The sequence below is a fragment of the Orbicella franksi genome, chromosome 8 (genome assembly GCF_964199315.1).
Source record: "Orbicella franksi chromosome 8, jaOrbFran1.1, whole genome shotgun sequence".
Classification (NCBI taxonomy): Eukaryota; Metazoa; Cnidaria; class Anthozoa; order Scleractinia; family Merulinidae; genus Orbicella; species Orbicella franksi.
Window position 1 is genome coordinate 28,304,650 of NC_138152.1, and position 22,232 is coordinate 28,326,881.

Sequence of the window (22,232 nt, forward strand, 5' to 3'; positions counted from 1 at the left end):
ACCACTCGATGAGCTCTAAGCCTGAGCCCGCGATGTAGTTAAATGATACTGGTCAGCAGATACCTTGTTTTGACAAGTGTCAGTTAATAAGAACATGGATGTCCAACATCAAAAATGCACCTATTGTAATGGCGCAACTCTTATTTTTCAAGAACAACGCAACGCAACGCAACATATATTCGGTATAATTACTAACATTTTTTCTGTTTAAGGGCACCCCACCCACCTCCACTTAGAGTATTCTTGATATATATTGCTCTTGAAATAAATATCCATCGTTGTGGTAGGCAAAAAAACTGATGCTGTTCAAAGTTTACCAATGACAGATGATAGATTGAAAGCAAAAGCACGTATTTGGTGAATTTTTGAATATTTGATTAATTTTGCGTTGAGGTTTTCTGTTTATATTGTTTGGCCTTCCGTTTTGAGTAAAAGATGTAACGCCAGCGTTCAATTCCAAATGAGCCAGCTAAATGTAGATGTGTATTTAATTTACAGGAAGTTATGGTGAAGGAGAAACTAGCTGCTATCGGAAAACCTCTGAGAAAATTCGCCAGCACACCAAACTTAGCAGCTGCGGTAAGCGAGTTTGGTTCTCTAGTTTCGTAAGATGTTGTAGTGATCATTTTTAGCGATCAATGTTTAATGACGCTTTGTGATTGAAGTTGCTTAAAGTTGATATCTTGTGCCTTTTTTCAGTTTGCTTAAGTTATGTTTGCTCTGTGAGCAATATTCTCCTGTTGCGTTACACGTCACGCAATAAAATTGTCATTTCTGTGTCTACAGTCAGGTGACCTGTCATTTGGGTTAAGTGGAAGCGGGCGGTTTGATTCACCGGAGAGCAACAAACTTTGGACCTCAAGGGTAGGACGTAAATTTAAGTACTGAATATCAAAATCCTACCAAAGAAAACTATGCAGTGACAGACCAGTTTAGTGTCTTGTACTGAGCAAACAAGCGCTGGCTGATATTGCGAATAAGAAACTTTTACCTGGACTAAACAATGGAGAGTTCGACGTCTGTTTCTTCAAGGATCGTTTATTATCATCAGCGCCTTGGTCAGACCAGCTCAGAGTTGACGTTATTTGCTTGTTTAAAAGAACTTAGTCATGACATTTTGAGTTGCTTTAGTCACGGAAAAAATTACCTTTAAATTGAAGGAAACCTGGAAATAATAGTTCACAAAGATTGAAAAACATCAAACGGAGAAGAGTAAACCATAAAGGAGCAAGGATGGTTGAGGGTGGAGAAGATTGACGCGGATTACAAACGACTTACTTGAAAAAATTAGGCTAACCTATTTCAAGATGCGGAAACCGTGACGTAGCTCATTCAAAGGAGAGAAATCTCGTGTGGACCGTCATGGAAATTTAAGGAGATTTAAATTTAAGAAGAGCGCTTGCGAAAGTGACAACCAAACGAGATCTGACGTTTTACCTCCAGTCGTCTTCCCTTTTTGCTGGATCTGGTTTGTGAATGAAATTAAGGTTTCTCATAATCGCTTTCTGGTCTCCTTCTATCTTGATTTACTACAAAATTCTCAAACCTGTTTTTTTTTCTTTACATTTTAATTGGGATTCACACTACTTACAACACTGGTATGGCTACTTACACAATTTACAACAGTAATACAACCACTAACAGCACTTGTTATACAATGCGATTTAACTAACACACTACTTACGCGACTTTCAATACGATACGATGCTATTTACAATACTACAATTTGGATAACTAACTCTACAGTACTATACGATTACTTATTCTACTTGCGACACTAATACTTACGCTACTTACAGTATAATACGATTGCTGATGCTACTTACAGATAATTATAAATATGGATATAGCTTTGCGTTCATAACAAAAAAAAAATTCTCAAAACGTGCATTTTATGAAAGAGAACCCAGTTGGTAAGGAGAATTGAGACTCCTAGTTTTGGACTAAAAGGACAATGAAAAACCTTTCTATGTGTTTCCTTTTTGACAGGCCAACAACAGAAGTGATTTTGTATTACCGGGAAGTTTCACAGATCCCCGGCCAATAAGACAGACTAAAGAAGAGATGTTACTTGATCTTTCTCAACTCAGCGAGCCAGTGAGCTCCTCACCTACCACCTCTGGAGTCGTGTTGCGCAACTCGGGGGGATCATCCAACTCTCGCCCCAGCTCTCTCCTGATGGAGCTGGAGACTCTGGAAGAAGACGAATCCACGCCTTCACCAAGCCCTCTCGTCCGGAGAAATCCCGCGAGTTTGTTCGACTTTCAAGAGGTATCCCAAGAGCCTTCCGACGGAACAATTAGTCCTCTGTCGGAAGATCTTCGGGAACGTTCGGGAAGCGCCGATACGTTAAAGTACGAAGATCCCTTGACGCCGACGCCGTCGGGCGAAGATTTATCGACGCCGCCAGCGGAATCAAGCGAGATGGAATCGATTAGTCGCGAAGGGAACCTGATTGATTTGACTTTTGAGAATAAGAACAATAAGAAGCAAGGCTTGGGGCTAACGTTGCGCGGGCTAGATGGACCTTTAGACGACGAAGAAGACGAAGACGAAACATCTTCGCTTCTTACACGTCCGCTAGAAGAGAAAGAACCAACGAAGCAACAACTAGATGAACGCGAGCCTGTCGACGAGGAACAACTGTCTGGCTCACAGGGAAACTCGAACGCAAGTAGTCGGGAAGATCTGTTGAGTTCTTTCGAAGGTGATGACATGAACGTGAATTCGCTTGATTCGCTGGGTGATTTGAAAATGGGACAAGTCATCTGTGTTGGAGACAAGAAAACTGGTAGGATCAGGTACATTGGACCGACAGAGTTTGCTCCTGGCGTGTGGATTGGTGTTGAGCTAGACACGCCTTCAGGTGAGAGATTGTTGTTGTTGTTGTTTTTTGTTGTTGTTGTTGTTTGTGTGAGTAACAGCTTTTTTACCTTTTTCTGTGGCCTTGCTTGTTTGTTTTGGCCCTTCCAAAATCATCTGCAAAATTACGGCCAGTTTCACTAGGAAATAAGAAAAGAATGCTTATAGCGCTTGAAATGGTCATAGGGTAGGTTGATCGTGACATCGGATCGTGGTTGGAGTATGTCACGCATTCTTCCGGATGTTTAAAACGTGACCAGAGTATGTATTTTTCGAAACAAAGAAAACTTGGCACGAATTTCCGTGGCATTGAACGTGACTAGGGCTGTCACAGCCGTTACTTACCCAAGTTTCGAGTTAGGCAAGACCGCTGAACAGAAAGACTGCAGACGCCTCTATGCAGAGCTATACCCTGTTCACATCAACTAATTTAAAAATATGTTCGAAAGTGGTCAAATTAATATAAACAAGGTTAAAAATTAGTTGTTCATACCGTACGCACCCCACAACTTTACAAGAGGGAAACCTGTTTGATTGAAAGGTTTGAATTTTTGTCGTCTCGAAATGACTTCAGAGCGGAATCGACCTATTGGAAAAACCTAAACCTGAACTAAACTAGTTAAACTAGTTTAGTTGGTGTGAATGGGGCATTAGTCTCTATCTGAACTAAAATATTCGCAAATACCAGGGAGAGGATGAACTAGTGACAACTCTGTGTATTGTTTCAGCTTACGTTTCATCAATTTCGTGCCAGTACTTTGTGAATAATTTACTTCAGATCTAGACTGTTGAGACTGTTTAAAGGTTTTAGGAGCTTAGTCACGGTATTTTGAGTTATTTTGGCCACATTCAAGATTTCCTTTAAACTGAAGGAAACCTGAAAATGGTAGTTTCCTAAGATAAAACAACACCAAAGAGATGATAATAAACCATAAAGGAACAAGGATGATAAAGGATGGAGAAGATTTACACGGATTACAAACGACGAACTTGAAATATCTAGGCGAAACTTTTTAAGAAGCGAAACCGTGACGTAGTTCCTTCAAGATTCAAACATCTTGCATAACTCGTGCCGAGATCAGTGTCCTAGCATTTTAATTTGTAATAAAACTACAGTATTATTGAATGAATTGCGTCTATAAAATGTGTGCTTTTTCCTCCCTCCCTCCGTCAAACCAGGAAAGAACGATGGCTCAGTGAGCGGCCAGCGGTATTTCGCCTGCAAGCCGAGGTACGGTTCATTTGTGAGACCAGAGAAAGTATTTCCCATCGACTCGGTCAAACGGGAGTCAAACGCTGGTCAGAAAGGCTTGAAGGAAAACAACAGTCCTTCACAAAGTCCCGTGGTCATGAGAAAACAAACACGTGACAATCGTCGAAAGAACGAATGGAAGAGGCGATCAAATATTTTATTTTAGAGAGGATGCTTGGGTGTCAATATTACGTATGAGGCAAGATTGGTGGACCATATAATTGAAAAATTTTTAACTTGGATATCGGACAAGATGTATTTTCAAGCCAAAGAATCTTTCACCTTGAGGACACAATGAAGTATGTTTTGTTCAGTAGCCGAGATCCTCAACACTGATTAGAACCTATAAAAGTACAAGTGTTATTTAGCCATTTCGACTATTTTATCTTCCTGACCTTAGCAGTGTTAATTTAAATGCATGCGATATGATTTTTTTTAGATAAGTTTAGAGGTGCATGATATCACTGAATAGTCGATCCTTTCAGCTTAAAATGCTTTGATGCAAAATTTGGCCAAATCCACATGGACTGAGGCGAATTTAACTTTTGTGACACGAGAAACTACAATCACGTGTTCTTGTTGGATTTTTTTTATTCCGAATTGTTTGGCCTCTTAAAAAAGTCAATTTTAAGTCCTGAGCTGAACTTTTTGTCCTCTAAAAATTGTTCAAAAAGTTCCCATTCATTTTCAGTGTGAATTTCAGGAAATTAGCGGGCTCGTTTCATGTGTATTCTGAGTGTTCTAAATCAGTAACACTTCGGCAAATGCACTTAGCTTTATTGGCATACGATTTTGCGTAGAGAAGGCATCATGGTACATATGAATTGACTCTAAGCGGGTAGAGTGTTTGTGAAATGTTTAGCTCTTTGGATGTACTATTGAGGGAAATATTGGCTTTCAAAACTGCAAAATGTCTGGATAGCAAAAGTGCCAATGAACCCACACATTGAAAATTTTGTTTTTTAAATTCGTGTCACATAAAATGTTTTCAGTACATCGAGCTCAAATTCCCTGGGACAGTTAATCGTACTGTGCCCTTTCAATATTGACAGCTAATATTTATGTAGCTCCATCACAAACTGAATCGTTTATGCTAATGAATCTGTTATTTTAAACAAGGATCCACTGTATGTACGATTTTGTTTGAACACAATTGTTCAAAGCTCTAAGCTTGAATGAGACCAGAATAGTACATTAACCCACAAGTAATTTATGAATTGTACAGTTTCAAATAAGCGCGTATTCACTAGTGAATTTCGAGTGGGTATTGCAATCGGTATATCATGTATTTATTTTAATAGGTTAAAATTTTGTAGCGATTTATATTTAAACATAAGGAATAGGACAGCAACCTAGTTCCCAGGTTCTACCTCCTTCCCGCTCTCCGTATTGGGAAAATGAGAGGCCCCGGGAACGAGGTTGAAAGGGCAGTTCTTTATTCGCCCGATATGTTCGTATATTCGGTAACCCCTCGGGTAAAAGGACGCTGGCATGCCCCGAGTGGACAACGTCCTGTAATTCCCAGGGATAGAAAATTAAAATTCCTTTTAGTGTATCGTTTAGCCGATTTGATCGTGTTTAATGGATTTCTTTTAGGGAGGAGGGGTGCGGGGGATGAGTGGGGTGGGATGGGGTGGGGAGGGAAGGGTGAATGGACAATAATAAAAGGTATCTACCTGTGATGGGGCAATTATGGCTTTAGGCAGTGCAGCTTTGAGCTCTGCCTCACTCACCTGTAGTCTATCAGGTTATAACTCTTAATAAGGAGAGATCAAAAAATAGTTTCTCCCTACAAAGCAATGCATTGTCAAAGAGACCGCTGATGAGAATAAACATGATATTGTCAAATTCTCACAACTAACGAAAGAAGATTAGTATAGCCAGTAGAAGGGAGAATTTCAGTTTTGAGCGTGGCACTGAAAAGGTTCAAGTGAGGATTTAAATATTTTAGGTAGTATGAGAACCTGTAAGAACCACGTAACTCTCGATGGAAATACAACCCGACAATTTTGGAATGAGGGAAATATTTTTTACTGTACAGCAAATACAAGCTGTGATGAGGAAATACCGTTAAATCAGTTTAAAAAATAAGAATTTAATGTACAGGAAGTTTTCATAACGATTTGGGAGACTTGTAGTTTTACTGGGAATTTTGTACGACTAGCTAACGAAACAACGCCTTTGTAAGGCATATTACGTAAACGAGTTGGCGAAAAAGATCAGATGTATGTGTACATTTTAAGTGACGGTTATGTGTATCCACTGTCATATAGTAGCTGAGGTCACTAATTAAGAATTGTTAGATGTTAAAGAGAGAGTATTACACCTTGTATATGAAATAAATCTAGTTTACTGTGAATTATAGTCGTTATGATTCAAATGAGCGCGGTGGGCCCATGGTTAGTGCGCTCGTCTCCGGATCGAGCGGTCCGGGCTCGAGCCCTGCCTGGGGACATTGTTGTTGTGTTCTTGGGCAAGACACTTTACTCTTACATTGTCTCTCTCCACCCAGGTGTATAAATAGGCACCGGCGGGGGTAATCCTGCGATGGACTAGCATTCCATCCAGGGGGGAGTAGGAATACTCCTAGACGCTAAATGATGCAGAAACCGAGATAAATCCAGCGGATGAACCACTTTGACCGACGTTTACCTTTACCTGGTTCAATTAAGGGGACTGCGACCCTTCACGAAACTGTCGTGGCTAATTGTCACTAATCGAAGTATTTCTATTGACAATTTATAATTTCTTCAAATTTTCCTTTACTCCCTCCTTGCGCCATATTGAGTTGGAAATCCGCTGATCAAAATGGCCAGAATCGCGTGCCTGCCAACCCAGCGCATTTCAGGTTTCTTTTACCTCACTTACGGTATTCCTTTTTTACTCAAGACAACACCCTACCGGGAAGTAGTAATAGCGCCCAGTTACTTGAAATGTGAAACAGAAACCGGACTCTGAAGGGAGCTACGATTGCAAATGGACTAGTAAAACAAAGTAAAAGCTTAAATTTCTTTTCTGATTTCTTTTCTGTTCATCCCCACTAGGTTTAGAGTATAAAGCGACAGAATAAGATGCTTAAAGGCCATTGCAAACCGAACCCCCCCACCACCACCTTCTTCACTTTCAATTTTACGGTGTGCTCTGTAATTTGCAAGTCGTTATTTATGCATCTGGTTTACTAATGACACTGCAATGAACCAGGAAAACGTGAGAAACTGGTAATACGCTGTCTCAAGGCGTTATCATGTACTTTATATAGTACACACTGAATGACGAAAGAATCTTACAGCTGTCAGCTGTAAACAAAAGAAATGTCATGCAAATCTCAGATCTGTCTCGCTTCTTCGCTTCTTTCCCTGTTGGCTAGCCATTCATGACAAACAGTAACCACTCGAAGCACAACTATACTTTTCTAGGACAGTTGGTAAATTTCTTTCATACGACAATGCAGGCAATTTCTTGTTTTTCCGGACGACTGATATGAACTTTCATCTATGCCCAGTTGGCGTGCTCATCTACCCGTAGCAAAACTTTTGTGACATCACGTAATTGGCTTGTCCAAGTGGGGTTTCGCAGCGTGGTTTCTTTTATTTCTTCCCATGATCTTCACCCAGCCGCAGTAACGAAAATTTGCATTTTTTGCAAGTGAAAACTAACGAGAATGTGGGGGTCCAGCTGAACACGAAAGTGTCGGAAACACCTTGCTAATACACGATGAAGTCAATAACTAGCCGTATTTACCTGTTTCTCGTGACATCATCGTTGACCATCGCTTTACCGCCGCAGTCCGGTAAGTCACAGCAAGTTATATTTACTTATCAAAGAAGACAACAACCGATTTAACAACTTCCATCTGGGTTAAATAACTAGAAAAACACAGGTTAGATAAACCAAGTTACACAAGATTACCTACTTAGACGGTGTGTAGCTTCATGGAAATAAGTTATTTAACTTTTCCATCACCAATGTAACCGTGATCTTGGCGTTGTTTCGCAAAAAATCTTTTAGCCTTTCTTTCTCCTGTTGTCTAATTTTCCTTTGCTCAAAACGATGCATTCACGAGATTACAGACTCTCGACGTTTTTCACATAGCATTAGGGATTGAACACTCTACGCGAGATATGCCAACTCTGTCACGTAAATCGAAGATCGTGGAACAAATTAAGTTGTTTTTTTTTTTTCCGGGGACACATTGAACCACATCTTGTGTATGTTTTTTTAACCCTTTTCACGCAACAATAGCTTGAATCGAAACTCGCAAACAAGATTTATACCTTACTCAGTACTCAGTTTGTTTGGGTAAATATTACCCGTATTTCACATCTGAAGAGAGTATATTGGTTGATATTGTAGATGAGAATGAATTTCGATGAGCTGTGCCTGGAATCAGTGGAAAAAACGAGAAACATTCATTTTATTTTTACTGTCTTTAGATGATTTAGAATATTAATGACTTCGTCTTCAAAACTCGTGCATACTGCGTTGACGACAACAACCATTGGAAATGTAGACAATCAATATTTCCTGGGTCAGGTGAAATTTAAGTCAGTTTATTTAATACACAGGACACGCTGAAACACATCTATTTACTTGACATTAAACTGAGCATCAAAGACCTCAAGAATAAAGACATTTTTGCCTTGGATGGTTAACTCCAAGTTATACATAATTACAGCATTTTTGTTTATACGTTTCTAGTGAGTTCTTTAAGAGGAACGATATTAGTTCATGCTATTTATTTTGGATATGGCAACTCCAAACAATGCCAAACTCTCGAAAATTCGTTGGACCTGAGTATCACCTCTGTGTTAAAGATCATTTGGTCCTTTGTAATGGTACGATTTAAGTTTAAAATCTTAGGCGTGATTGCGCATAATAATGAAAATATGCAAATAAATACTTCAAAGTAACAACAATAACAATTACAACTAAGGCCCGTTAATGATCCAAGATCCTACCTTGAAGGTGCGTCGGAAAAATTTTAAAACGCAGCTATATTTCTACGGTTGGGCCTACCGTCCACACTAATCTGTCACAAAAACGGAGCTTTTCGAAAACGCTCTTCAAACCGGAGGAATTTGGCAACGCCGGCCTTGCATGTGATAGTTTGGACGGAAAACATTTTGAAAACGGAACTTTTCGAAAATGTTGACGTTACGATAATCACGTGATTTCCCAGCCCGAGTTTTCCTCAAACACAAATCCAAAATGACCAGTGATTGTTGCGTTTTCAAATTTCTCCGGCGTAGTGTGAACGGAAAACATTTTATGCGTACCCTCTCCGGCGTAGTGTGCACAGCAGTGCTAAATACCATTACACCCAAATAAAGTCATTTATTTATAGAGATTTTGGTGATGATGGAAAAAGAATCATTTTGTGTGTTGAAAATTTGTAAATATAATACAATTATGTGTTTTTAAGTAGACCGTATAAAGTTCTTCCTTTCTCTGAATTGCAAAACTAGCCAAAAAGCAACAAAAACAGCGCTAGTCGTATGTTCGATGCTAACAAGCTTTCTGCAAGAGGTTATGTAGGTCATATCAGGTTTTAATGCCTGCAGGCTGACTCCAAAATTTCTTTTACACCATCCAGGCACCAAATGCATTCGGCGAAAACAGAAATGTCACACGCTATAATCTAAGAATGTTCACATGAATATTTTCAACTTAAAATCGGTAGAAAATAGGAATATTCAGCATCGGCCGGAAAAAGAAACAATCTAATAGCAGAAAAAAAAGGTGTATTCAGATCCAGACCTTAAACTAACGGGGGGGGGGGGGGGGGCTCTTTGCTTGCCCCGCCGACTTTTCTTCCTTCCGCGATTTTTCTTTTTTTACCCAAAATAAGGGGAACCGGGTCCCCCGGGCCCCTTCCCTAGATCCGCCACTGGTATTTAATCTATGGCGTCAATTCAGTGTGCTTTTATGTACATCATTTCTCTTTATGGATAGTACTAACATATGTTTAATTTTCAATTTACAGAGTTTACCTTTTACCTGTATCCTATGTGGAACGGCCAGATCTATGGATACAGACCAAAAACTAACGAGTCCTACTTTCCTGAAGCCATTGAGGGTAATGTTGTAGTGAGGAAAGACGATGGAATACACGGTGTGTTTTTGTTCCAGAGTGAAGCTGGTGCGACAAACAGAATCGTTCTTGGTAACCTCGATGCAACTCTCGGTGACGTTTCAGCTTGTCCAAACTTCACAATCTCGTTTCTTTTCAAATTCATCTATCCTCTTCCCCAGGGTGAGGCAATCCGACTGTTCATGACCAATCCTAAAAGAGAGCTTCGAGCAAGCAGCAATCCCGTTGACATACATTTCTTTCAAATCGCCGACGACGTGTCCCTACACGCCATCGTTGGAAAGCACGACAATGTCACAGACGGCGCGCGCGTCAACAATATCCCCACAATGGACCATTGGACTCACGCAGTTGTTGTGTACCGCGAACCGCATGAACTGGAAACGGAGATCTATTTGAATGGCTCTAGGGTACCTGCTGATCTCTACGAAAATCCTTTAATTCCAGAACTGCCAGACGCCGAGCCTTATGAATACACCATTGGCGATGATCAACTGAACGCAAGGTTGTCCCTCAGTTGGTTTCAGTTCTTCAAAGGAGCTCTAAGCGCGGAGCAGGTTCAAAACCTGTCGGATGACACCATCAGTCGAGGTACTTCTGTTCCTACTTTCCCTGGGGGGACCACTATGTCTTTAAGAAGAGGGAAAAAAAGATCCCAGGGCTTATTTTTCGGAATACAGTAATACAGTCTGTATCATGTGTTCTATCACGAATGTCGTTCGCTGATTGGCTACGCTACTCACCATCTATTCTGTTGTAGATAGTGAGCAGCCTAGCAGTGTGCCCTTGTTAGAACTGGCGGCCGCTTCTCGAGTGTTTTCAAGTGTCTGTGAAGAGGATTGAGATAAAGTTTTAAACGATTAGTAGATTTATATTAACACAATTAGATTGTTCGCTCTCGAATTTTTATGCGTGATAGCTGACTTGGGTTGCGTCCTCGTCAACTATCAGACTCGATAGAAATCTCGAGCTCATAATCTAATTGTTGATTAGTAATGTATAACCGTTGTCTTACTGTAACTGAAGAGTGAAAGTGGCTCATATATATATACTTGCCTTATTTAATAACTATAGCTTTCTTCTTTTAGCGTTGCAAGCCAATCAAGTTGAAGTGACATTTACAATCACTTCAATAAGTGTGGAGGAAGATGTTGAGAGTGTTGAACTTCTAGCCACGAGGAGCGGCAATATGGAAATTGCGTCAGTAGTCAGGTTAGACAAAATAATAACGAACAATAACGTAACAGAAACGAATAACAATTCACTTTAATTAGTGTTTGCGATCGTCAGACTCGCTATCTGATTGGTTAAACAAGCAACTACTATCTAAGAATTACAATAGCAGCAAACTCGAGGTTTTTATTAGCTGAGCCGATAAAACTCGAGAGCGAACTACTTAAAATAGTTTTAGCAAAACCTACCGACCGGTTTGTGAATGAAAAAGTTATTTTATTCAGAAACTTTACGAAACGCATAGAAATAGAGAGCAAATGATCTTATTGTTTTAGTATAAATCCAAGATCGAGTTAATCAAAACTTTATCTAAATCATCTTCACAGACACCTCGAAAATGCAAAGAAGTGACCACCATTTTGTTGACAAGCGCACACTGCTACGCTACTCACTATCTATCACAGAATAGATAGTGAGTAGCATAGCCAATCAGAGGACAGAATTCGTGATAGAACGCTAGTACACTTACACTAAACAATAAAAAAAGCCATCTTTTCCGGTGTGGGTGAGCAAACCAGGAAATTTAAAAATTCTCTATCTAAAAAAATCATCCATTGGTTTGGCATAAACGAAATTTCACATTTCTTCCCAATTGACCATGCAGATACCAATGTTTTCATTACAATTCTTTGATGTGATTTTCTGTTCTGCAGTTTCAGTGCTTCAGATGGAACCGCTAAATTAAACAAGGATTTCACCTTCGCGTCCAGTGACAACTTGGTTTTCAAGCCAGGAGAAGTTTATCTCAGCATCAATGTTCCGATCTTAAGTGACGATTTTACTGAAGATGATGAGAACTTTACGATCTCCATAGCATCCAAGGATGATGGCGTTACCACCGTCACGCAAGGCACTGTCACGATAACCATCGCCAACAACAGTGAGTTGTCGGTTTTCGCTTTTTTTTTCCACAGAATCCGTTTTAATAAACAGAAGTCGATGTTCCTTGTAAATTGTCTGTAAATCGGAAAACTCATTTCATTCTTTGATATTTTTGCAAGACACTTTACTTCCTCAGTGTCTCTCTCTACCCATGCGTGCAAATGGATACCGGCGAATTTAATGCTAGGGGTAACCCTGCGATGGACTAGCATCCCATCCAGGGGGGAGTAGAAAAACTCCTAGTCGCTTCGTGCTACAGAAAACAGAGATAAGCCACGGCCGGATGGGCCACTTGGCTTTTGTGCAGATTTAACGTTGCTGGTAGGCTTTATTCTAAAAGCTTGCTCGAATGCTCGCAGATTATTAAATCTAAAACGAACATGCGAATTCAAGTCTCCCACTAGCTGCCGCGTTTTCGGTCTTTCTTCCATCACTCTAATAGTGCACTACTTAAACGAACAAACACTTTACAAACTCTACTCAGTTACAATACCTGTCCAACAAACTATTCAAAACTAACCTTTCCAAACATTGTATTTTCAAGGCAATCGTAATTATTTTAGTTTCCGACATATCAAGCCTTATTACAATGATCTAAACATCTTTCTGTTTCATTCTTTATGTTAGCTGGCCCAGCCGGGCGTGAAGCAGATGCACAGAACATGCAAGACGAAGGTTAAAGAAAAAATTACATTAATTTCTTTTTTTTTCGGTCATGAAAACTATATAAGTCATATAAATCAAGGTAATAAAGTTACATGCCAATTCTGAAGACTTGCACATTACAATCAAGTTTTTCAGACTCCTTAACCTCTCACAATTAACGCAGATCAGATAACCATAGTTAAGCAAAGTCCCTTATATAAAAACGCACCTTAAATGACACAAGATTACCTTATTTATTTACTCATTTATTTATTTATTTATTTATAGAGGTTCATGTAGTTTTAAATTGCATCAAACTGTACTTAAGTAACTCGGGTCATTACCTAAATTCTTTGAGTTTACACAAGGACAGAAACTTAGAAAGTGTGCACTTTAAGAAACCTAAAGTGCGCGCCCACTTTAAAAAACTTAAGAAACTTTCCATTTTGAAAATACCCTGGAAAGTTTAAAGTGTTTATCAGTCAAGATTCCCTTTTGGGCCTTTCGTTTCACAATGTAAGGGGAGACTAATAAATATTCGGTGTGTTAATTATTAGTTCTTTCAATCTTTCTTTGACATAAGGATTTATTTTACAGAATGTGCCATGGATGTAACTACCTCCTGTCTCCTTCCACTCATTTTGCTATGTGTAGCCATTGGATTGGTGGCCTTGGGAATCATCATTTTGCTTTTGTTTCTTCTAACGTTATCAAGCAGATGAAAAACAAAGAAATGAGTCAAGTATGTTTGAAAGAGCCCGGGGGAACTCCCATATAAAAGGACGGGTGGCTCGTGGTGCCTTTCAGGGATCAAAAAAGTGATTTTGCTACCTCTTAGGGTGTTCAGGCTTAAAAGTCCACAGCAGGAGCCTTTTAACGGCAGATTATGTGTTGTTTTATAATTGGTACCTCTTAGGGGAGAAGAATACTTCAAGCCACGCCCGCAAAACAGGATCTTCGTACCTCTAAATTAGGGGTTCTTTTCAAAATTCCCGTCGAACACCCCCGTCCTTTTTATATGGGAGTGTCCCCCCCCCCCCCCGCCGTGTGAAAGAGGTCAAAACATCGTAGAAATTAGTATGAGTGAGCAAATAGCGACGAGTGAAATACGGAAGTAATTTAACGCGCGTTTTGTTAAAATTCTTATAATTTAGTTGAAGGAAATTAGTAGCATTTTGATGAAGCGTAAGTAAAATGATGTCCTAATTTCACGAGTATACCATCTGATTACCTTTCAATATATAATATCGAGGATGACAAATGACGCTTACAATCGTGGGTTTATATTTAACTTGTATCGAGAAATTTCGCGCCAAACGTTACCATGACAATTTTGTAATTTGTAATTTTACGGGTGAAATTGTAAATTATCGCTGAAACTTCGCGCCAAAATAGAGGAGTAATTTGTTACTTATGATATAGACCCTATTCATAAATGGCTACCAATTAAAAATTCTTTTGTAAGTACATGTATTAAAATTAGCACAACTAACCTCGTTTTTGAGTTGATAATTCAAAAGAGTTCGTGCTTCCAAACGAGGTCAGCTGGTCTAATTTAAATACATACAAAAGAATTTTAAAGTGGCAGCCATTTATGAATAGGGCCTATTATTGCGTTAAAAATTGATCAATTGACTAAAAGTCTTTCCCGGCTGATTGTTACTGCGGAGTGGAGCACCCCACAGGCTCTTTATGGTTTACCTTATTTTTTAAATTCTCGTGGGCTAACCTGCTTGTTTGTTTGTTTTATTGTTTTGTATAGGTGAAGGACTCTATTTGAAACTTGGGTCAACCAAGAACTGGTTTCCGTCGATTAAATGAATTTTAAAAGAACACTGTAGTAATAACTAGTAAAAAGAGGAAACCAAATTAATAGAACATTGTTTTAGTTACAAGACCACAGCCCTCGCATGTATCAAAAAGCCACACCCAGAGGGTTTTGTAAAGGTTTGGAAAACTGGTTTCTCGGTTGTGTTCTAAACCTGTTTAACAAACTTTTATTTCGCGTCCGGTTAATTTCCCAAATATTTTTAATATCAGAATTTTCAACCTATTTTGTATATTGTATCTACATTTTTGCCTCTGTTATGTTGCGCGCATGCGCAGATTGTAATTATAACGGTTATGATAGTGTCAATAAATGACGAATGATTTCATCTTGTTGACTCTCTCACCACCTTGGACTAAATGCCAGAAAAGGTATTTTTTTTTAAGAAAATGTATTTGTTTCCTGGGACAGTAAACAATTCTCGAATCAGTATTATTGAGTTCATTCACGTCACCGGAGGCCTCATTCCAAGAGAGGAGTGGGCTCTGGAACGAGAATGTATTGAGCCCCAAAACCTCTATTCTTTGCCAAACCCTGAAGTTATTTTCTGTCAAAACGGAGCGTTCTTCAATACATAGGCTCGTCGAGGTTATTATATTGCACATATAACCGTGGCAAGGAGTCCCAACTTATTTTGGAGTAATCGATAATGATCGATATTGAATCGCCGTGCAAATGGGAAGAATATTGTAAACAAAGATTTCCCCATAATATTTGTAAAATGAACGAGACTTAAGACTATGGTAGTTGGTTCTGCTATAAAGTTGGAGTTTGACAACTTGCCTGGATTGGTGGTTGTTCAAGATTTATAAATCAAAGTACTAATTATCTTACAAGAGGTTCATAAATGGTCATAATTATTCAAAAAGGAAACAACAGAACTATTTTTAATATATCATTTATCCGATGGCTGGGCCAAGTACTTAGCATGGATCAGGCTGTTAATCCTAAGATTTGTCTTGCGTTGAGCACCACTAAGAAAAGGAAACCTACATGGTCGGCCCAAAACCACGAGATGCAGAACTGTCATGGCTTAGCTCAGTGAGGTAAAACTGACTTCGGGTGAGGCACAACATGCTGCGCAAAATTGGGATAAATAGAGAGGAATTGTTGTTGCCTTAGACTCAGCAGATCCCACAGGAAATAAAGGGGATTAAGTAATTCGTTTCATCTAAGGTATTGTTATTGTAATGAGAGAATTAACTTGTAGGCGTTCGATCTGTGATCACGAATTAAAACCAAGCCGCTTGTTTTACAGTTGTGTAATAAACCAAGACGAAACGTACATTTAACAAGAGCTATTGAAAATTGGGGCAGATTTAGCACAGGATTATATCACAAACCACGCCGAGTACTTTTTGGTTTTGTTGATCCAATTTGCATGTAATTTGTACTTTTTAAGGCACAAAAATTAGTTCTGTCCATGCCCCGCCAAACAGCCGATAAATAGCGCGTTCGTGCCTTAATTTATTTCATCTGATTGTAATTGAAAATAATTTTCATCTGGCGGGGCATACCGTTTTTTAGCGGGTTGTAATGCGGGACAAACAATTACAATGGACCTTTTCAGAAGCGTCAAAATGTCTCTTCTATTTTCTCTCGTTTCACTCAGCGGAATAAAAACATTTACATTATTAGAATAAAAGGGCACAAATAATATAACAAGCCGCCGGCAGTAATCGAGTTTATTCATGAGGAAATGAAACCCGCTGATTACGAGTTACAAGAGAGGGAGAAGCAGTGAAAAACTTAATAAAATTCGTAACAAGCCAGAGAGTAAACCATAATTATAACAAGGAAAAATAGCTTCTGGTCGGCGTCAAACTAAGGAGTGAAAGTTCCGATTGTCCCGATGGGAAATCATATACAAGTCATACAGTACAAGCTAATTAACACCGAAAATAAATTAAATAAAAATAATTTTTGTTAATTAAAAGCCCTGCTGTGGAGTTCTAAGTTGAAGCTAAATCTAGTGACTGGAATAACTGGTCAATCATTCTGGCCAGCTGACCGAAACCATTCTGCTGGTATTACCACAGAAGTTCGGCTGAAATATTTCCTGGCATTTTATTGTGATAAACATTTGAGCTCCTAATTATAACGCGGGAAAAGCCATCTCACATACAATGTTTTGTTTCCAAGCGCGGGAAAATATCTTGTAGTAAAAACCTCTGATTGGTCAACTATACAACACCTTTGCTGTGATTGGTTGGCGCATTGCACGAGTTTTGTATGTTAACTGAGGAATGGTTTCACAAACAAGCAGTTTCTTGAGCACATCAGAGGTGGAAGGAACTTGCTCTTATCAGGTAAGAGAAAATTTTCCCTGTTGGTTAAGTTGTCTCACCGTATAAACATAGCTTTTCATCAGTAGCCTCGCATCTTGAGCAGCGCAATGTAAGTCTGTCTTTGCATTTTTTCTTATGGAATACCGTAACTTTTGAGCCGGCTTTCCCTTTTTTACCAGCTTGAATGAAAACGCCTCAGTCGGTTGCAGGCAGTGATGAATCTGGCTGATCATTTGATGTGATAATTATCTTAACGTTGACATAATAAAAACTCATCACAAAGTATACGAGCGTGCTCAAATTTCTAGATGAATAATTTTAAGCAAGTTGATTCTTTGACCAGCCGAGGAGCGACTTTTCTCGATAAAATATTCACAGGGTAACTATAAAAGTGTACCGCGGGTGACATGTCAAAAAGGTCTGGCAGCATATTAAAAATGCGTTTTTCAAGAGAACAAAACCTTCCCCGCAAAATCATTTTCCCTGACTTCCATCTGGTATCTGGTAGGCAAAACTTATTACACTGTAAATATGCAAGTTATGGACTACAGTGAAGTGCCAAAGCAATTCCTGCATACGCATTGTAATTTCGACACGCATAAATTAAGCTTTTTCTTTCTTTTCAAACAATGGTTGAGTCGAGACTAGAAAGCTCTTTTAAAAAGTAAAGAAATGGAAGATTTTTGCATTGTCATCAAAACTCAGGTTATTGTGATCATACTTGTTTTCATGATGGCATAAGACATCCAATTCTACAAACTGGAAAAGTACCTCAATCGGAACTGGTTGAAGCATAGATTAGACGAATTGGTGTCTTCGAAAATTGGAATCTGCGTTTCTCACATTAATCAGCCATACAGTTGAACCACAAGGTTACAATTTGGTGTATAAATTATCAATGGTATTCGCCGGGCTCGTTGTTTTCTAGGTGCATGAGAGATGCGCTTGAAAGCTTGCGGGACGCGCGCGCCCAAGGCATAAGCGAGGAGGGAAACACGCGAGAAGAGAAAAGTCTTAGTGGGTTTTTCATATACGTAGGGGCCAAACCACCCCCCAAATGTTTCGTCAGTTCTTGGGTATTTCACATTATTTCGCATTACTTAAAAAGTATTGACTCTTTCTACGCCAAACTTGGCAGATGAGCAGGAGACCTATTGCCAATTATATTTACGTGAAAAATGTCACTAAATGTCAAATTTGTGACGTCACAGTGACGACGTCATGTTTTTTGCCACTTTTGAAGTTTTTAATAGGCATTTTTTTTACAATGTGTTCGAAAGAGCATATCAAGGGGAGTTGAAACCTGAAAAAATTTTGTCCATATCACAAAAATTGAATGAAATATGGCATTTTTAAACATGAAAAATAACTCTGCAGAATATGGGGTCCCCCCCTTGAGAAAAATCCCCAAATTGGAGCCGTAATTTTGTTCCAGCAAATGCAGCTATGTTGCACATGTGATGTGCCAGATGACTAAAGCAAAAATAAAGAAGAAAATCGGAATAAAAAATTATCCCTCTAGTGTTATTGCGTTAAAATTAGTTTTGTTACGTCATAACCTGTGACGTCACCCGTTTTTTTACTGTTAATACCATCCTAGCAAAGCCGAAAATCAAATTTCTAAAACCATGCGATTTTTCACAACATCAAGCTTTCTATTTTTCTAGATTATTAGCCTTCCTAGAATAAAACTGAAAAAAATAAACCAGAGAGACTGACCTAAGAAGGGCAGTATGGTTAAGCAAATTCCGGGGGGGACAACAACAAAAATATTTAATTTACCATATCTCAAAAAATAATCATCATAGCAAAAAACGGTTTCCGGCATTTTACTCCTCAAGTCAAGGCCTTTCCAATGACATAATCTTTACATCAGATTTTACAAAAAATTATAGCACGTTTTGGTGACGTCATCAATTATGACGTCATAATCTGACATTTTGTCACAACTTCCAAATTAAAATAAACTGGAGAACAAAGAAAGCTCATCTGCCAAACTTGGTTCAGAAATATATAAACCAAGCAAATATAGCCTTCATGAAACATTAGGGGGGTGGTTTGGCCCCTACGTGTATGTATGTATATATATATATATATATATATATATATATATATATATATATATATACTTCTTGAACTTGAACAGAATAAATTTATAGAGCGCTCGACTCTGAGAGGAGCAGTGTAGATAATAAACAATGGTAGCAAGACTTCAATTCATCGTTTATTGCGACAACGCTGTTTCGTATGGTCAAAGGATGACCACACTCATCAGGCAAATCAACGATTCGTTGATATTGCCTGATGAGTGTGGTCATCCTTTGACCATACGAAACAGCGTTGTCGCAATAAACGATGAATTGAAGTCTTGCTACCATTGTTTATTATATATATATATATATATATATATATATATATACGCGTTGAACAGGTTCGTGAATCTGGAGTATCTGCTAAAGCCTCGCCAGAAATAAATAAACTCAAAAGAAATACTGTTAAACACAGAACAAGACTTAAAGCCGTATAAAAGAAAGATTTTATAATCGTATGTTTCTAATTTGGGCTCATTATACATGATTTGACCAATGAGAATTAAAGCTAAATCGTGGCGTGTGCTGATGGATCCTGGGCGCTTCTTATTTCACATTGATATACTTAACTTATCTACTTTTGATAAATTCACCTTCACGCTGAAGACATACTTCCTTTTCTGACCAAGTTTTCTAGAAAGAGCTTCATAATGGATTCCAAGTTCCTTTTCCTCATTTTGGCTACCCTGGTGGTTGTCATGGTTACAGCAAAGGATGACTCCGACGAAATTAATTGGCGACTGCAAGTGAGTTATATAACACTTGATGTGAAAAAGTCTCTATCGGGCTTGATTTTTGAAGGAAAAACTGAATACGTTTCACTGTTTACATCGTCACTTTTTTCTTTAATTACTAGCTGCATGTAGCTAGAGTGTTCATGTTTTCCCACAGATCTTCGTTCTACCACCACCACCACCACTATCATCATCATCATCATCATCGTTATCATCGTCACATTCTATTTGCGAGTATAAAAAAAAAGAAGTACAAACAATTGAAACACTTTTGATGGGGCATGAGATCCCACCAAGCTTATAGCATGTTGCCGTGGTTTTTGCCGTTTTTCCAAAAAGAAAATATTCGATTTTTCTCTATCCTTGGTAGGAATTCCTGCAGATGAGGCCCCGTGGGGAAAAAGCTTACTGCAATTTGCAATCTGATTTGCAATTTGCAATTTTAAATACCATTGAAGGCTCGAAGAAACGTTTGGGGTCACTGTGTCCCTAATTAGTGTAGGGGTGTTTCTTCTCGGTTAGGGAAGACTGACACGTTAATTAAGTTTTGGTTGATTGATGGATGGATAGATGGATGGATGGATGGAGGGATGGCTCGTTGATTGATGGATTCAGCTTTATTGATGTGTAAGATACATGTGTGTCCATCCCGACCTTCGGTATGAAAATGTCAACGGCGAAACAAAACTTATCAATAATGATTGTAACAGTATCGGCTAAGTCAGCCCTAAAACGATTTCATTTTCCATTTTGTACCAGCATTTTTCAGGGTGATCATTACTTTCAGATACTGAGACATACCAGTGCACATGTGTGAGCATTTAGTAGCAATAAAAAATTGAATGTGTGAAACTCTAAAAGCTGTCTGTCATTTTCTGCATATGTTGGTGTTGAAAACCGCAACGAACACTCGAAGTAATGAATAATGACTTATCTTAGTATCTTTCAGGCCCACCCAATCTAAGCTTTTTTTTTTTTTTTACAAAGGTCTTCTTACCATTTCCGTTTGCATTTAGTGTAAATGGTAAAAAACCTCGTATGCCTTTCTGTGCTCAATAAATTTCTAAACTAATTGTACCAATGTCACTCGTGAATGCGGGTTGCTCTCGTTTTCCCGCGCTTCGCGCCAGCTTCACTACCTACACCATTTGTGATTGGTCAGATCGATTTTGGTTGTACGTGACTTAATTGATAATCCCTGTATTTACCAGTATGTAGTATCCATGGAGACGTAGAAATACTCCTAGTCGCGCGCTTGGCTCGCTGTAGACTTAACTTTTTTACCTTGACCTTTTTTATAAAGGAAATGTTACCTGCAAATCAAAGCTTTCTAGCTTGTACTATCATATGGTCGTTAAACGAAATCTTACTGGCTATTCGACGGTTTTATTTTATAACGCTTTAAGAGAGACCGAGGCCCAGTCCCCACTACGCTGGAGAAATATGAAAACGGCGTTTTTACTTTGCAACGTAAATAAATCACCAGTCGTTAATGATTTGTGTTTGAGAAAAACTCGCGCAGGGAGATCACATGATTACCGTGACGTCATTGTTTTCAAAAAAAGGCCCGTTTTCAAAACGTTTTCTGTCCACACGAAAACGAAAAGCCGGCGTTTTCGAAAAACTCTGTTTTCGTGAGATTACAGTGTGGACCGTAGGCCTAACCGCAGAAATAAAGCTGCGTTTTCTAATTCCTCGGCGTAGCGTGGACCGGGCCTAAATCTAATTTATTTTCCGCCACCTTTCTTTCACTTGGACAAGGAATTTTTACATGTAAAATTTTCTTTAACAAACTTAATCTTCGAGTCGACTGTCTTGAAAAACATTTTTTTCCTCTCGGCGACACAGTAACATGGGAACAACTTTGCAAAATTCTCCCAAACCCATAATAGAGAAGCAAATAAATGGATACTGTAGACGCATTGATAGCGAAAATTTTATTTTGTCTTCTTCCAAGTTATTACTTGTAGAACTGCAAATAATTGTTGTACCTGTATAATTAACAAATCTCATCATTGCTTAATTTAGTTATTTCAATTATCATTTTTTTATTTTGCTCTGGGGGAAAAATTTCGTTACAAAGAGGAGAAACGTGCTTTAATAAACCGTGAATTTTTAACATTACAGTAGCAAATATTTACACAATCCAACATGAAGTTCTGATATAAAAGAGATCCGGCCTTGCCATTTTTACGCCCAGTTGTATATCAACTGTAAAAGAATAAACACCTGAAAGATAACCTCCGTATTTTCTTCGAAAGTTCCTATGAAATGTGTTTAAGATAACCAATATTCTGTTAAAACATTAGGAAATATCATTTTTTTGA

At 38.7% G+C, this 22,232-nt stretch overlaps 3 protein-coding genes across 5 annotated transcripts in view; all 3 read left to right on the top strand.

Annotated features, from left to right (window-relative positions):
* The window catches only part of LOC145495636 (kinesin-like protein KIF13A), a 30,426-nt gene extending 23,953 nt beyond the window's left edge, over positions 1 to 6,473 (top strand). For all 3 annotated transcript variants that reach the window (XM_081475259.1, XM_081475260.1, XM_081475261.1), the window contains 4 exons: positions 499 to 579; positions 787 to 864; positions 1,990 to 2,866; positions 4,042 to 6,473. In XM_081475259.1, coding sequence (XP_081331385.1) covers positions 499 to 579; positions 787 to 864; positions 1,990 to 2,866; positions 4,042 to 4,280 — 1,275 coding nt within the window. In that variant the 3' untranslated portion in view covers positions 4,281 to 6,473. The remainder of the gene's footprint in view (positions 1 to 498; positions 580 to 786; positions 865 to 1,989; positions 2,867 to 4,041) is intronic.
* Positions 6,474 to 7,218: 745 nt separating this feature from the next.
* On the top strand, positions 7,219 to 16,218 carry LOC145495638 (uncharacterized). The gene is made up of 7 exons (XM_081475262.1): positions 7,219 to 7,904; positions 10,098 to 10,796; positions 11,294 to 11,417; positions 12,092 to 12,318; positions 12,948 to 12,995; positions 13,563 to 13,707; positions 14,728 to 16,218. Exons 1-6 carry the CDS (start codon positions 7,829 to 7,831, stop codon positions 13,685 to 13,687), a joined length of 1,299 nt encoding a protein of 432 aa, XP_081331388.1. The 5' UTR covers positions 7,219 to 7,828; the 3' UTR covers positions 13,688 to 13,707; positions 14,728 to 16,218.
* Positions 16,219 to 16,895: 677 nt separating this feature from the next.
* On the top strand, positions 16,896 to 20,858 carry LOC145495795 (uncharacterized). Its single transcript, XM_081475382.1, has 3 exons — positions 16,896 to 17,102; positions 19,801 to 19,917; positions 20,276 to 20,858. Exons 1-3 carry the CDS (start codon positions 17,040 to 17,042, stop codon positions 20,396 to 20,398), a joined length of 303 nt encoding a protein of 100 aa, XP_081331508.1. The 5' UTR covers positions 16,896 to 17,039; the 3' UTR covers positions 20,399 to 20,858.
* The last annotated feature ends 1,374 nt before the right edge of the window (positions 20,859 to 22,232 follow it).